The 16,231-nt window shown below is 36.1% G+C and overlaps 1 protein-coding gene across 2 annotated transcripts in view; it reads right to left on the bottom strand.

Annotated features, from left to right (window-relative positions):
• SPOCK1 (SPARC (osteonectin), cwcv and kazal like domains proteoglycan 1) overlaps positions 1-16,231 on the bottom strand; it is a 349,554-nt gene that overhangs the window by 96,252 nt on the left and 237,071 nt on the right. For both annotated transcript variants that reach the window (XM_051978132.1, XM_051978133.1), the window contains exon 6: positions 7,164-7,278. In XM_051978132.1, the coding sequence (XP_051834092.1) occupies positions 7,164-7,278 (115 nt within the window). The remainder of the gene's footprint in view (positions 1-7,163; positions 7,279-16,231) is intronic.

The following is a 16,231-nucleotide window of genomic DNA, read 5'->3' as shown; positions in this document are numbered from 1 at the left end:
TAACATTTTAGAATTTGTAAAGCACTTTACATATTTTATCTGATTTGATCTTTACAAGTCTGTAATGCAAAGCTGTAATTATCTTTCTTTTACAAATGAGAAAATTGAAGATTTGTCCAGGCTCATGCTGCTAGTCTGTGCCTGAGATAGGATTCAAACATAGGACTTCCTGATCCATGTCTAGCTTTCTGTCCACTATGCCATCTAGCTACCTCATAATAAACATGTTCAAAGTTCCCAATCCCTGGATCACCAGAATAGGCCGTGCCTTGCTAAGGCAGGGGTTATATTATGAACATAGTATTTTCAGGGGACATGAGCCCATTTTGCCTCTAATTTCCTAAAGCTAAGAAATTGTGGCTCTGAAAACTTGATATTGACCTATAATGACTACAGAGATTGGGTCCCTGGACTTTATATAGTTACAAAAAGAGGTAGGAGAAGGAACATAAGAAATGCCCTTCCAAATCACTATCCAGCCAGTATAACCCTGGATCTAATAGGAGTTGGGTATAAGATTTGGCTGATGTTCTTCACATCAATGCAGAAAACTGCAATCATGTCCCCCAAACACCATAAATGCCCTTTCCAAAGGCATTGTGGATCTGTCGGCTAAGAATTTATTCAAAAGCTTTTTAAAGCTATTTTTGTTTTCAGCCTGTGCACCCATTGCATTGAATTTCTTAAATGTTTCTCTGCTGTATAAAATAGGATATCCTATCATTTATTTTAAAATGACCTCTCTCAAGCTTCAAGGGCAGGGGAAAGGCAGTCCTGGTATCCTGGGATTAGAAAAATAACCATACGTTCATCCTACCCATTGTCTTTTTTTTTTTTAAATAACTTTTTATTGACAGAGCCCATGCCTGGCTAATTTTTTTACATTATCCCTTGTACTCACTTCTGTTCTGACTTTCTCTCTCTCCCTTCACTCCCTCCCCCAGACGGCAAGCAGTCCTATACAAGTTCAATATCTCGCAATGTATTCTAGATACAATATATGTGTGTAGAACCGAACAGTTCTCTTGTTGCATAGGAAGAACTGGATTCAGAAGGTAAAAATAACCTGGGAAGAAAGACAAAAATGCAAGCAGTTTACATTCATTTTTCAATGTTCTTTCTTTGAGTGTAGCTGCTTCTGTCCATCCTTAATCAATTGAAACTGAGTTAGATCTTCTCTTTGTCAAAGAAATCCACTTCCATCAGAATACATCCTCATACAGTATTGTTGTTGAGGTATATAATGATCTCCTGGTTCTGCTCATTTCACTTAGCATCAGTTCATGTAATTCTCGCCAATCCTCTCTGTATTCATCCTGTTGGTCATTTCTTACAGAACAATAATATTCCATAACGTTCATATACCACAATTTACTCAACCATTCTCCAATTCACGGGCATCCATTCATTTTCCAACTTCTAGCCACTACAAAAAGGGCTGCCACAAACATTTTGGCACATACAGGTCCCTTTCCCTTCTAGTATCTCTTTGGGGTATAAGCCCAGTAAAAACACTGCTGGATCAAAGGGTATGCACAGTTTGATAACTTTTTGAGCATAGTTCCAAATTGCTCTCCAGAATGGCTGGATGTGTTCACAATTCCACCAACAATGTATCAGTGTCCCTGTTTTCCCACATCCCCTCCAACATTCTGCATTATCTTTCCCTGTCATTCTAACCAATCTGACAGGTGTCCTACCCATTGTCTTTAAGATTTTATAGACTTCAATCATATTTTACATTTCCTTTCCTAGACTAAGGGAGCCTCTTCTTTTTAGCTTAGCCACTGGCGTCCATGCTCACTCTGCCAATTGCCCATCACTATTTCAGATTCTCATTTCAGGAACTCATCTGTCTCTATTATCTCTTTCCTGGAGTGATGAACAAAACTGTTCTCTTCCCTATCCATCATGCAGAACTGACATGGTAGCCTCAACTAGTTGCCATTTCTGATTTGGAGAGAAAGATATGAAACAAACAGTAGGGAGGTCTAGAGAACAAGGTCAATAGATTGAATCCAAAGGTACATTAGAAGTGATCTATTCCAGTGACCTCTCTTTACTGATAAGGAAACCAAAGCCCTGAGAGGAAGTTACTATTATTACTACTATTATCTATTACTCTGAATGCTCTTCTTATCTTATCAGAGGCAGCTAGCAGATGGTGCAATATATAGAGACCTGTCTACTGGCATCAGAAAGACTTGAGTTCAAACTTCTTTCAGACACTTAGCAGTTGAACAATTCTAGCAAGTCACTATTTTGTATTTGCCTCAGTTTCTAAAAGTATAAAATAGAGGAATAGTGTCTTACTCCCATGGTTGTTTTGAGGATCAAATGAGATAATACTGGGAAAAAGTGACTGGCAAAATATTGGGAGAGAAGGTGCCACATAAATGAGATACCCTACATTTTCAGATCAGATGCCACCTCCTATGAGAGGCTTACCCTGATCTCTTGTTTGTTAATTATAAAGGTCCCTCTCCTGCACCCCCCAAACCATAGCATATTTATTTTTTATAGTTACTATTTTTGCTCATCAGTAAACATGTCCTATCTCCCAATATATTCTAAGTTTCTTGAAGACAGGGAATTGTTTCAGTCTTAAGTTTGTTTGTCCAACATTTAACACAGTACCTAGCTACAGTGGTAGGTGCTCAATAAATGCTTATTGATAAATGGATTGTCCAGGGTGATGGGATTTGAATCTAGGCACAAATCTCATGCTCTTTTTGCAAAAACACATGACTACAACAGAGGGAAGAGAAAATATTCATGAGAAATAGGAGAGGCAGTGTGTTTAAAAACATTAGAAAATCATTTGCCTTCCTTCCCTCCTTCACTTTCTCCTATCTCTATCCTGGAAACAGAGCTGGGTCTGTACCATGAATACACACACACATACACACACACACACACACACACACACACACACACACACACACACTGAAGAGCCCTTCTCTGCCATGTGGCCTCTCAGAATTTAACCAAGGAGCTTTGAAAATCAGCAACCATTTGCTTCATCTTGATTATAATTTCAATTTTTTTTATTGTTTTAGCCTCTCTTCCTTTCATATTATTAGATAACAGAGTGATGGAAGAACAGTAAACTTCAGTGCAAATTACAAATGAACAAAGATTCATATCCTGAAAAAATGAATTGGAAATTAGTGGCTATCACTTACTAGAGACATAATACTGTTTTGAACAATGAGCTATTGCTTATGTTTTAATAAATTTCAGAAAGCTAAATGAGCTTTGAAAAGGGAAGAGAAAGAAAGAAACCAAAGCACTGATGCTTGATTTGGAAAAGCCCCATTAAGGATGCATTATCACAAAGATTTGGATTCTCCAAGAACTGGAAAAAAATACAACTTGGTGCTGGGGGAAAAGGGGGGAAAGGATGTATTCTCTTGAACCCAGCTATCTTTAAACACTTAAGCAAATAACTTAAGGTTCCCCATTCCACAATTCCCAAGGCAACAAATGAATTGAATCCTCTTTCCCTACTTTGCCTTTCACATCTACCAAGCTTTATAATCATCAAACTGCAATAAATACACAAAGACAGTGTAAACAGTTCTGAAAATGGCTTGGGCCATAGCCCAAAGAGAATCATGAAAAAGACATGAGATGAATATTTTGAAAGGAGAAACTAGACTTAAATATAAAATTTACATGGAGTCATAGTAGTGATTAAGTGCATGAAATCACCTGAAGAATCAAAGTGGGTTACCGGCTGGCCAAACGGCAAGGATCATAGCAAATTAGGATTGTAGTTTTGGAGCTGGACAGGAATTTGGTCTGAACTCTCCCTTTAACAGATGAAAAAAATGAGGCCTATGGTTACATAACAAGTAGTATATGACAAAGTCAGGATCTGAATATAGCATTTCTGATTCTGAATACATAGTTGTTTTCCTTATACCACATTTTTCTAAGATGAATCAAGAGCATGGAAACTGCTAAAATTTGACAATGGATCTGTGAAACTGGAAGCTGAGAGGTGCATTAGAGATAAGATATTCTGATACCAAAATTAGCAAGTGATCAGAATTCCTCAGATAAAATAGGGGAGTAGAGTTGCACAGATGTTACCATCTTCAATAAGAACTCCAACTCAACTACCAGAATTTCCCTTCTCTTCCCTTCCCTAAATTCAGATATACTCAAGATTTCTCTTGGAAGTGGGATAAAATAGAGCATATTAAATACTCTTAAGACATCATCAAGATTTTCCTCAGCCTCTCTTTCACAGGAATAGAGTCAAGGAGCTCTATTTGTCAGTTGTGTTACAAAAAGATTTAGAACCTGAAAGGATCTTAGAGATCATTTGATTCAACTCCCATATTTTTAAAATTGTATCTTACTTTTTTACAATTATATGTAAAGATAATTTTAAACTTTTTTTTAAATTTTGAGTTCCAAATTTTCACCCTCCATTTTTTCCTCTTTTTCCTAAAATGGCAAGCAATTTTATAAAGATTATAAGTGAGCAACTATGTAAAACATATTTCCTGTTATGAAAGAAGGAACAAAAAAAAAAAAAAAGAAAGAAAAAGAAAGAAATAGACCAAAAGGGGGAAAAAGTAAAGTGAAAATTCTAGGCTTTTATTTGTATTCAGACTCCATCAGTTCTTTCTCTGGATGTGTACACCATTTTTTATTATGAGTCCTTTGGAATTGTCTTGAATCATTATATTGCTGAGAAGAATTAAGTCATTCATATCAATTCCCATATTTTACAGATGAAGAATCTGAGGTACAAGGAAGAGAATTAACAAAGATAAAGCTAGCAGATCTAAGATGCAAATCCAACTCTTCTGATGCAGAAGGCAGAGTGCCTCCCACTTTACCATTTATTAAAACATTAAAGTCACTAAACCAATTTTCTTTCCAAAAAGGTAGACTAAATTCCAAAGCCACAACTCATAAAATGAATGGAAATGCTATAAGTCATATGTCACAGTCAACTCATAGCTCCCAGCATAGGACCTTGGCATAAGGATTTTTAAATTTGATGTACTTGCCAATTCTATTATCAGGCACTTTATTTTTTAAAAAAAGATCATAACTTTTAGAATAACAAGGATGGGAAATTAAATGTTCCTTTACATTTTTAATTTCTGACCATAATTTATCGCTGAATATTATGTGAATGTGACTGAAAGGGTGGGGAAAGATTAATATAAACTGCTTTTAAATTGTGTTTGCAAAGTGCCTAGCCTTTACCTTAGTAATACAAGAGACATTAAAGAACAAGTTTAGGTCCTGGCTCCAAAGCTGGATTTACATTTTGCTAGGAGCCTTTGCAACATGTCCATGAGTTTTTCTCCCCATTGAGAAGTTACTGAGAGCAAAAAAGCAGCTATTTTTCCCTTCACCTTTGCTTCTTTTCATGTTTGTGTTTGAATGTATTTCACACATATAACTTTTAGTCAGTAATGGGATTCGACAATCATCTGTCAATTTGATTTGTGTACCAGAGTCCAGCCCTTAAGTTGAAAATCCCACAAGAAAAAAATACCTTACTCTTTTCCAAAGAACTCAAGTAAAGAAATAGGGTTATTTCCCTGGGAGGATATTTTCCTAGGGAAAACTAGTAGCACGTTTATTTTTGTCAAACCTTCTTGACTTGTCAGCTCCAATTTACTTGTTAAATCAAGTAGGGTTCCATTCTTCCCCTATTAATCCAACTCTTACCCAGTCTGCATTTCTTTATCCTTAGAAAATTCAACATGAAAGGAAAATAATGAAGTTAACTCCAAGTGTTATTCTTATCCTTTTTTCTTTGTTTATCCCTTGGGAATGGAGATCTAGTCAGGAACAATTTTGTAGAAATGTTTCCATAAAATCTGGAAATACCAGTGACTGAGAAAAAGAATAAAAGATTAAGTGTCTACTCAAATACTTCAGATATGAGAGGGTTGAAATAGTGATCCTGACTAAGTTCATCTTCCATTCTCTTATTCTAGTCTAAATTTGAACGGAATTAGATAAATTTTCTCAAAAAGACAATAGCAAAGACCAAGAGAAGCCAAATTTAAATAGGCTTCAGAGAGAGATGTGGGCCAGAAATATCGCTGAGTCAAGGACAAAGAAACTTTATAGAACAATAAATTTAGAAATGGGAGGGACCTATAAGATCATTTAATTCTATCCCCTCATTTTAGAGACAAGAAAACTCAGTTTCATTATCTGTAAAATGAAGATAACAATAGCACCAACCTCTCAGGGTTCTTGTGGAGACAAAATGAGATAATAATTATAAAGTGTTTAGAACAGTACCTGGCACATAGGAAATATTATATAAATGTTAGCTATTATAAAATAAGGATGATAATGATGATGAGGATGATGACAAGGAGGATGAGGATGATAATGGAGGTACAATAACTTGTCCAAGGTTAAACAGGCATCTGCCAGAAATAGGATTTTAATCCCCAAGTCCTCTAAATCCACAGCTAATATGCTTTCTCCACTTTTTGACTCAAAATGGAAGAAAGATAGGATTTTAAATTGGTGAGGGGTGGCAGAAGAATAGATTAAAAATACAGCTGAAATAGAATACTAAAGCCAAGTTCATCTACCACAAATGTTCACAAAATCCACAATTTGATTCCATTCAACATAATCCCATTTTACTTTCATAAATTAAACACACATGGTTAGTAGGCTATGGATACAAAGATGAAAAAGATACAATTGTAGACAATAAAATTTGTCATAGATACATATATTGAAACTTTAAATTACAAGTAATCTTTAAAAAGCCCCAGGTTCATGAAACTAAAGTTAATGCTAGAAGTTTCTGTTAGAAAGAAAGGTTGGAAACCCCAGCCCAGGAGGATAATATTACTTTCACAACCCAAAGACCTTCCTTGATGTCCATTCTCTTGTGAAGGTCTTATTTCATTCTCATCCTTCAGCTTAGTGCTAAAATGTCAAGCAAAACACATTAATAATTTGCCAAACTATATGATTCTACTTGTGTAGAATAGTACCTGAAGATAATATGGAACTCAGCCCAAAAGCCTGCCTTCCAAGATAGCTATGATCTGAATTTTAAACCCCTTTGTCTGTAGAAGACTAAAGTTGACATGCTCCTGGAACTCCCATACCTATCTCTCTATAAGAAATACCCTCCCAGGATCCAAACTCACTGTTCTTCTCTGTCTTGTGCTTGGGGTGTTCTGGCTCTGGAAGACATGGGCAGGGTCCTTCACACAGGGTTGTAAAGCCTCTCCCAGAGGAACAGGAATGGAATTCCAGCTTGCACTGCAGAAAGAAAAGTTACAGAAGCCTTTAGAATATTGGGAGAATAGCTACCTACATAACCTACTCTCAAATTCACATTAAATAAGGAGGAAAAATATAAATTAATGAAAAAATATATCTGGCAAGAAATGAAGTTACATTACTTCAACATAAAATCATTTTCAGTCATTGCTTTTTAAAAAATGTCACCAGGAAAGAAAGGTTCCATAATCAGAACAAGACTTTTTGTGGAAGCAAAGAATTTAAAACATAGTAGTAGCCAATTATTTGTGGAGTGGTCAAATAAATTGTGGTCTAGAAATATAATGGAAATAGGCATTGTAAAAAATAATCAAGATAAAAAATTCAGAGGAACATTCTAATATTTATATGAACTGATACAAAATGAAAGAAACAGAACTAGAAAAGCAATATGGAGAATGATTACAACAATATAAAATGAATGAGTAATAAAATGAAATAATATAAAACAGTAATAAACAAGCTTTGCTCCAGAGAAGAGTTAAGATAACGTACCTCCTTCTTCTTCACTACAGAGATACTGGACTATGAATGTTGAATATTGCATATTGCGTATTGTCATTTGATATGGAGACAGTTAGATGATTCAGTGAAGAGAACACTGGTTTGGAATAAGGAAGACCTGAGTTCAAATTTGACCTAGGATTCTTAACTTTCCTAGCTGTGTGACCCTGGGAAAGTCATTTAATCCTAATTATTTTACCCACCAATTTTTTTTATATAGTTGATATAGTTAAATATACTGTCGATACAAATATGGTTAATGTTTTGTTTTTTGCTGAACTTTTTTTGAAACATTTTTTTTACTTACTATAAGAGACAACTCAATTGGTAGGGGAAGGTTCTTGAGCTACAGATATGATGCAACAATAAAAGGTATTAGTAAATTTTTAAATGCTTTGAGATATAATTGACTTATTTAATAAAGACATTAAACTAGATTGTATTTAGCATATAAATTCTATAAAAATGGTTGTTGCTAACAACTATTCTGAAATTTTTTACTTTTAATTTTTTTCATTTAGCAAAAAGTCACTTCTTTATTTTCCACCTCTTTTGAATTGAAAAGGGGAAAAAAATTTTAACATATATTCATGGTTAAGCAAACAAATTTCTACATATTCTCCCACTTTGGAGGCAACGAGGTAGCATAGTGGATAGAGTGCTGAGCCTTAAGTCAGGAAGACCTGAATTCAAATCTAACTTTAAAGTCAGTAATGTGATGTTGGGCAAGTTATTTCACTTCTGCTTCAGTTTCCTTAACATAAAATGAAGATAATAGCAGCAACTCTCTTATAGGTTTTTTTTTTAAGATAAAATTATATAACATTTGGGAAAGCACATAATATAATTGCTGGCACATAATAAGCACTTAATAAATGCTTTCTCCTTTCTCAAGGAGTTTAATGCCTATCTTAAAGTCTTCTTCATCCTTATCCTTTGCCTGACATATCCTCTAGAATACTTTATCATCTCATTTCATTAGCCTCCCCAATTTCTTTGACTTACATCATCACTCAACAGTACTTATCTCTCTCAATGTAAAACCTCTCAATGATCATCATTTCTTTTCCTGCCATTTGTTACTCTATACTCTTTTTTTTTTAGACTTATTTGCCCTCACGAATTTCATCTAATTCTTTTAATATTTTATTGTCTATTCCCTGAACTGATCTCTTCTATTCTGACCTTACTTTTTTCCTTTTTTTAATCCCCTATTGGTCTTGACACTGTAATTAACAAGTACAACTATTATAGTATCATCTGCACTCATTCTATCATAACTGATACTTCATCAAATCTGAACCCAGCATCATCCACCTCTATTTTCACATATACAATTAAATGTGCTACAGAAAGAATCCATGCTTCTTGGGTTCACTATCTCAATCAATACCTATTAACAATTGGGTGTCAGTCACCCTCATCCAATAGTTTTTCCTCCAATCATGCTTATGCTACTTTTCTCTCTTGTGACTTTCTTACCATCTGTCTGATGGCTTGTTTCTACTGGAACAGATTCCCCATTTCCCATTCCTTAAATGGATATTCCCCAAGGCTCTCTGTCCTAGGACATTTTCTCTTTATGTGTTCTTAGCTAGGAAGTGAGGTAGACTATGTCTTGAAGTCAGGAATTTTCTAATTCAAAATGCACAATATTTATTTCATTCCCTTATCTTTGTTTATGAGGCCTCTATCCTTAGTCAGACTTCAGCTATTTCCTATGCAAAAGTGTCCTAGGTCCTATTGTTCTGTTTCTTTCTACTCCCTCTTCCATTTTATTCTCTACAGGAGAGGTAGAGAACATTCAACCTGCAGGCCATATAAGACCTGGGAAATCATTTGATAAGGGATTACATTGAATTGAAAAATTGAAATTTTTAATTTTGGTTTTAATTTTAAAATTGAAAATTTTATATGGTCCATGAATGATGTTAAAAATATCCAAATAGATCATGTCAAGAAAAAAAAGAAGATTACCTCCCTCCCCCTTACTCTACACAACAACCAAAATAATCTCCGGAAGATATTTCTCCCTTAAATACTCCCTTGCCCACTTAATATCACAAAACCAGATACAAAGAATAATAGGCATAAGATGGAAATAAGGATTCCAATGAAATTATGAAGGATCAGGTGAGGAAATTCCCTTGGCCAATATAATTGGTACCTTCTCGGCAATTGCCTAGAAGTTACTTGTTTAGAATCCCAGAATTGAAGTCATTTTCCTGAATTTGGGACCAAATATTCCACATTATCTCCCAGGTATAGAACATGAAGTAGAATAACAATGAAATGGTCCAATTCATCAAAGATAAATGGAAAGTAACATGGCTTCAAAAAAAAAAAACCACCTGTTCTCAAGAAGATCTGAGTTCAAATGTTGCTTCTTGACCTTCATTATTTCAGTATGGGAAAATTATTACCTCTCTGACTCTCAGTTTTTTCAATGTCACATTTGCCAAGAAAACTGAAAATGGGATCACAAAGAGTCAGATACGACTGAAAAGAATGACATATAATCCTATTTTATTACTAGCAGCGGCAGCATGGATAGAGAACTAGCTTTGGCATTGAGATTATCTGGTTTAACATGAACTCTGACTATGTGACTCTGAAAAAGACACTTAGTTGTCAGTATTCTAGGCCAGTGCAGTCAAATTCAAGAAGATAAAAATTCCTGTGGCTACATATTGACTTAGAAAACCACAAATTCACATCATCTATGTTGTATTGTATTTTTCATTATTTCTTTTTTTTAGTAAAGTATTTATTTATATGGTGTTCTTCTTCTTTAAAATATAATATAATAATGGTTCTTTCTGGGAGGGAGCAGGTTTCTCGGGGAGGTTTTCTGGAGGCAGCCTTAGTTGCAGTTGAAAGTAATAATCACTCCAAAATGCAGCCAGCTGATAAAATGCAACTTTTTCTCCTTCCAAAATAGCCCAGTTACTTTTTCTTAGTGGCCTATCTTTCTGCTTGGTTCCAAGAGCTCCCTCTGAATGTCTCCAAATCCAAAGGTTTGCCTTCAGCCTCTGGCCAGCCAGGTGGAGGTTGTAATGAATCTTTCTTGCCTCCGAGAGAGGGCTTCTGGCTGAAACTCACTTGATGCTCCCCTCTCAATCTAAATTCAGCTGAACTCTCTTAACTGGGTCTCTTTTCTTCTTATATATCAGAGAGTGGGATTATGCGTTTTCTCCCATAGTGCTCTCTGTCACTAAGAGTTTCAAGGGAGATGTGAAGTCAGATATCTCATACTAAACCCTGAAATCTCCCAAACATGTGAACTCCAATGAGTAAAGGTGTGAACACAAGCATTGTATCAATTAGTTCTACTTAGTATCTTGCTTCAGGTTCTGACCCAAAACATCTTCTTGTAAGATCAGATCAATGATACTGAACCATGCTAAATTAGATAATTATTGTCTCTATCAACTCTAATGACTTAACAATTTGTAAAGATTCCAACATCTCCCACTTTCTTTTGTTTTAGAACATAGAGTCATGACCTCCCTGACTTCTTCAAGAAGGTGAGAACCCCCCAAAAAAGGTGATCACACCTTCCCTGACTGCTCAAAAAAGGCATGAAAACACCATAAAAAGAAGGTGGTCACACCCTCCCTGACATCTCAGGAAGGGAGATGAAAACACCAAAGGAAATAGGAAATGGAATCAGATTAGTGAGTTTCTGAAGGAGTTTCTTGAAACAGGTACACATAAATCCATCAGTATGGGAGGCATTTACACATAATTTACATAAGCACATAGCAATATAACACAGGCTAGTAGTAGTAATGTAACAAATAATATGAATCAACCTGAGAATTTACACATATCCATAAGTCCTAGAAATAGTCCAAAAGGAATCCTATTGTCTATTAGTTCACGTGCCAGGAATTCAATAGTTCCTGTAAGCTCTGAAGTACTGTAATAATCTCATCGACAATTTTTCATCTCAAGGAATCCAATGATTCTTGCTGGTTTTTCAAGAACTAAAACAGTCTCATCTTGTCTTAGGAAATCCAATGATTCCTGAAGATTTTAAAAGTTCTTTTAACAGTCTCATTGTCAGCCATGCTCTCAGTGTCAGATGTTTCTTAAATCTCCTTTGTTTTGAAGTTTTTCTCTTTTTCTGTTTCATCTCAGGGAATCCAATGATTGTTGCTGGTTTTTCAGGAACTGAAAGCTGAAGATTTTAAAGTTCTTATAACAGTCTCATTGTCAGCCATGCTCTTTCAGTGTCAGATGTTTCTTAAATCTTCTCCTTTGTTTTGAGGTTTTTCTCTTTTTCTGTTTCTCTCTGATGGACAAGGTGAATGCAGCTCATTGGCACCCATCTGATTCCTTCTCCACCTGTAGAGATACAAGCAAACCCTCTTCCCCAAGCAGTTAACCTATCTGGTCCCTTCTATTTACCATTTTCTGGATCTCTCAACATCACCTGGCGATTATCTAAAGATAGTGGAGCTGCTCGCACTGGACACTGCTCTTCTGGTGGGTTATAAAACCTGTCTGCTGGAGCCAGTGCATCTTTATCAAAGATTAAAAAATTAATGGTATAGAGAACTAAAATTGGAAGTTCTCTATGGTTACCTGTGGCTCCCCCTTTCTTTTGTTTTTGGAGGAGTGTCTTAATGTCTCTGTTTCTTCTTTCTACAATTGCCTGACCTTGAAGATTAAAGGATATGCCAGTGGTGTGTAAAATCTTATACTGTGCACAAAAGTGTTCAAAATGTTTGGAGATATATGCAGGTCCATTATCTGTTTTTATTTTTTGTGGCACACCCATAATTGCAAATGCTTGAACAAGGAATTCAGTGACCACTCGGGCTGTCTCTTTTGCTGCTGGTATTGCAAAAGTGAATCCTGAAAAGGTGTCTACTACAACGTGGATAAAAGACAGATGACCACAATATTTATAATGGGTCACATCCATTTGTCAGATTTCATTGGGTCTCAAACTGTGAGGGTTCTTCCCTGGAGGGAGCATAGAAGGGTGGAAAGGAAGGCAAAGCCGTACAGGCTTTTACTACTCTTTTGTTATCCCAAATTGTAAATGTAAAGCTCAAGCAGCCTGATGGTATTTAGAATGGGATTCCTGGGCCTCCTGAAATAAAGGCGTACTGGCTAACATAGTTAAAAGGCTATCTGCCTTTGAATTCCCATCAAAAATGGGACCTGGAAGTCCACTATGTGAGTGGTCATGCAAGATATAAATCTTTCTTGGATGCTTTCTCACTTGCTCCTGAAGTTCCTTAAAGAGCTAATATATGTTAGAAGCTGCAAATTTTATTTGGGCTGTGGCAATTCTTTGTACCACACCTACTGAATAGGCTGAATCACATATTATATTTATGTCTCCTGGGTAATAAGTGAGAGCTAGCATGATACATAAAATTCATTCTGCTGAGTAGACTGAAAAGGAGTTCTGATTACTCTTTTTATGGTTAAATCATGAGAGTATACAGCACAAATATTTTGTTTGGATGCTTTAAGAGGAACCTTAGAAACCTTCTCAAAAATCCATTGTCAATTATGCAATAGTCTGGTTATCTTTAATGGAGACCCTGTGCAAAAATTGCAGCCATGGCTAATAAGTACCTTTCTTAAATTATTCAACATCTTCCATTTTCCAGATTTCTTTTTTATAATAAATACTGGAGAATTCCAAGGACTTAGAGAAGATTGTAAATGTCCTTGGTCAAGTTGCTCTTGCACTATATCTACTAAGGCCTGAATTTTATCTCTTGTTAAGGGCCACTGTTCTACCCACACTGGTGTATGTTTTCCACTGAATAGGAACTGCTGAGAATGCTGGCAGGCCTTCAACAGCCGCCCTGCCTAAAAAGCTGAAGTGCTTAATTTTAATATTATCTGCTGTAAAATGTCTCTTCCCCACAAATTGATGGGGATTTTTTCAACCACAAAAGGAGTAAAACTCCTGTTTCATTTTCAAATGTCCATTTCATAGGGGCAGCACTAACTTCTGCTTCTATTGATTCTCCTACACCAGACATGTAGGTGTCTGCCTTAATCTTTGGCCAATGACTCGGCCAGCTGGTACCTCTAATGACAGTTTGATCTGCACCTGTGTCTACCAATCCTTTTAATGTTATTCTATTCACATAAATCGTGAGCATAGGTTGGTCATCTATCATAGCTGCAGTCCAAAATATTCCTGGACTCTGCTGCTTGAAGTCAGAATCTGGACAACCATCATCAGATTGTCTATTAGGGGTATGTAACAATAAGCCTGATGATACTACTTCTCCTGGTTGATAAATCATAGGTTGTCTACCTGTGTTAGTGACTGGGATATTAGCTACAAATTCCCTAGTTTCCCACATCAGTGTGTGGATGGCCACTGTTTTGTAAGCACCCTCAGGAGGTAAAATGGTCAAGCCTACTGTGCCTGGAGGCAAGGGATCCATAGGCTGGACAGGAACAGATTTTGCCTCTCCAGGGGATATCTCAGTAGTCTCTACTCTGTTTTTCCTAATTGCAATTCCCTTTTCCCTCAAATTGCATTTTGGCTGATTGATTGTGTAATTTCCTTCTTCCATCTGTTTGCCTTTTGGTTGATTGATCATAGCTTACTATCTGCCATCTTGCCACACCTGGGGTCCTGAAGCTGGGCCCCACCTCTCATTTCCCTGAGTCAATCTACATTCAGAGGCCCAATGAAAGCCTCCATTACATTTTGGACATGGGATTTTGGGTTTTATTCTCTCACTCTGTCTTCTCATTCTATCTCCATATGTACAATGAGCTCTCAAATGTCTAACTTTTCCACACTGAAAACATCTACAAGTTTCTCTAGAATTCCTTTGCCAAGAAGAACCCTGTCTTTCCATATTCATCATAGTTTGGGTATAATAAGCATTTGTGCCCACTGTGGCACAGCATCTTATGATCTCCTCCAAAGGAGCATCTTTGTCTAGTTCCCATATAATTCTTTTGCAAACCTCATTGGCATTTTCCTTAGCCAAATGTCTAGTCATTATTTCTGTGGCAGCATTATCTCTAATGGTTCTTATTACAGCTGTTTGCAAACGTTCCACAAAATCAGCAAAAGGTTCATTGGGACCTTGCTCTATTTTTGTAATAGCTTTATTTCCACCTTTCTATTCAGGGAGAGAACTCCAAGCTTTTATTGCAGCCTTAGAAATTTGCTCATACACTGTTATGGGATAATAAATCTGTTCTGAACTCTCTGTATACTGACCTTCACCAGCTAGTTGGTCAAAAGCTATTTGTCCAATAGCTCCTGTTTGCCTATTGCATTGGGCTTGAATCTTACATAATTCATGGAACTCTGAAAGCCACAACAAATTTTGTCCCGGTTCTAAGCATGTCCTTGCTATGGATTTCCAATCATTTGGTGTTAAGATTTCATAAGACAAATTATCTAGCAACATCTTCACATAAGAGGATGTAGTCCCATAAAGAGTGCAATCCTTTTTCAAATCTTTAATTTTTTCCCAAATTAAAAGGAGTGTATTTTCTCTCTTTTTGATTTGAAGAGTCAAGCTTTTCAATCACAGGATATGGATTTGTAAAATCAGATATATCTTCTACTTCATTTTTTGCCTTAATTAATGCTTTTTCTAATCTTTTTATATTCTGTTTTACAGAAGAAGCTGACTGTGTTTCTGCCTCTCTCCCTTCCCCTTCTCCTCCACTCATGAAGGGTTAATTGAGGGGGGAGGGTCATGAGGATGAGGAATAATCCTGCTGTGAAGTATCATACTTAGAATTGTACTTAACTCCATTGTTATCTGATTCCTCCTCCTTTTCACCTAGTAAAGTTGGCATTTCTCCCTCTGTGCTTTCTTTTTCTTCATTCTAACACTTAAATAACTTCTTATAGTGAGTTATATTAAATTTTATGTATTAATTATGTCTTTGGAAATTGAGTCAGGTCCATTTCTATTATAAAAAAGATCCTCTCTTTCTAATGTCCACTGCATTCAGTTTGAATTTGATCAGTAGTATTCACCCAGTTTTTCTCTTATTAATTTCCACTTGTCTAAATCCAATTCTTTTTCTGTAGAGAATCAAGGACATATGTACTTAACAGTTTCTAAAAGTTCAGTGATCTGCTCCAAAATTATAATCAAACCTTGGCTTTCCATACCTTTGACAATGCTCTCTAAACATTTTCCTTGAACAGAAACAGGCTGTTTTCTAAATATCTGTCCCATCTTAGCTGAAATTTTACTTTAACTCTTTTAACAAAATTTCTTTGTTGCACTCACCCTAATTTCTGGGTTAAGGAGTCTTTTTCACTGGATCAGAATCAGAGGCTTTTCCACTGAGATCAGATCAGAGGCTTTTCCACTGAGATCAGGATCGGAGACTGTTCCACTGAAATCCACTGAGGGGCCTGTCAGTCCCATGTTCAGGGTGCCAAAATATGGTGTTCTTCTTC

This window comes from Antechinus flavipes, chromosome 2 (genome assembly GCF_016432865.1).
Source record: "Antechinus flavipes isolate AdamAnt ecotype Samford, QLD, Australia chromosome 2, AdamAnt_v2, whole genome shotgun sequence".
NCBI classification, from domain to species: domain Eukaryota; kingdom Metazoa; phylum Chordata; class Mammalia; order Dasyuromorphia; family Dasyuridae; genus Antechinus; species Antechinus flavipes.
The sequence above is the reverse complement of the archived record's forward strand: the minus strand, read 5'-3'. Positions and strand labels throughout refer to the sequence as shown.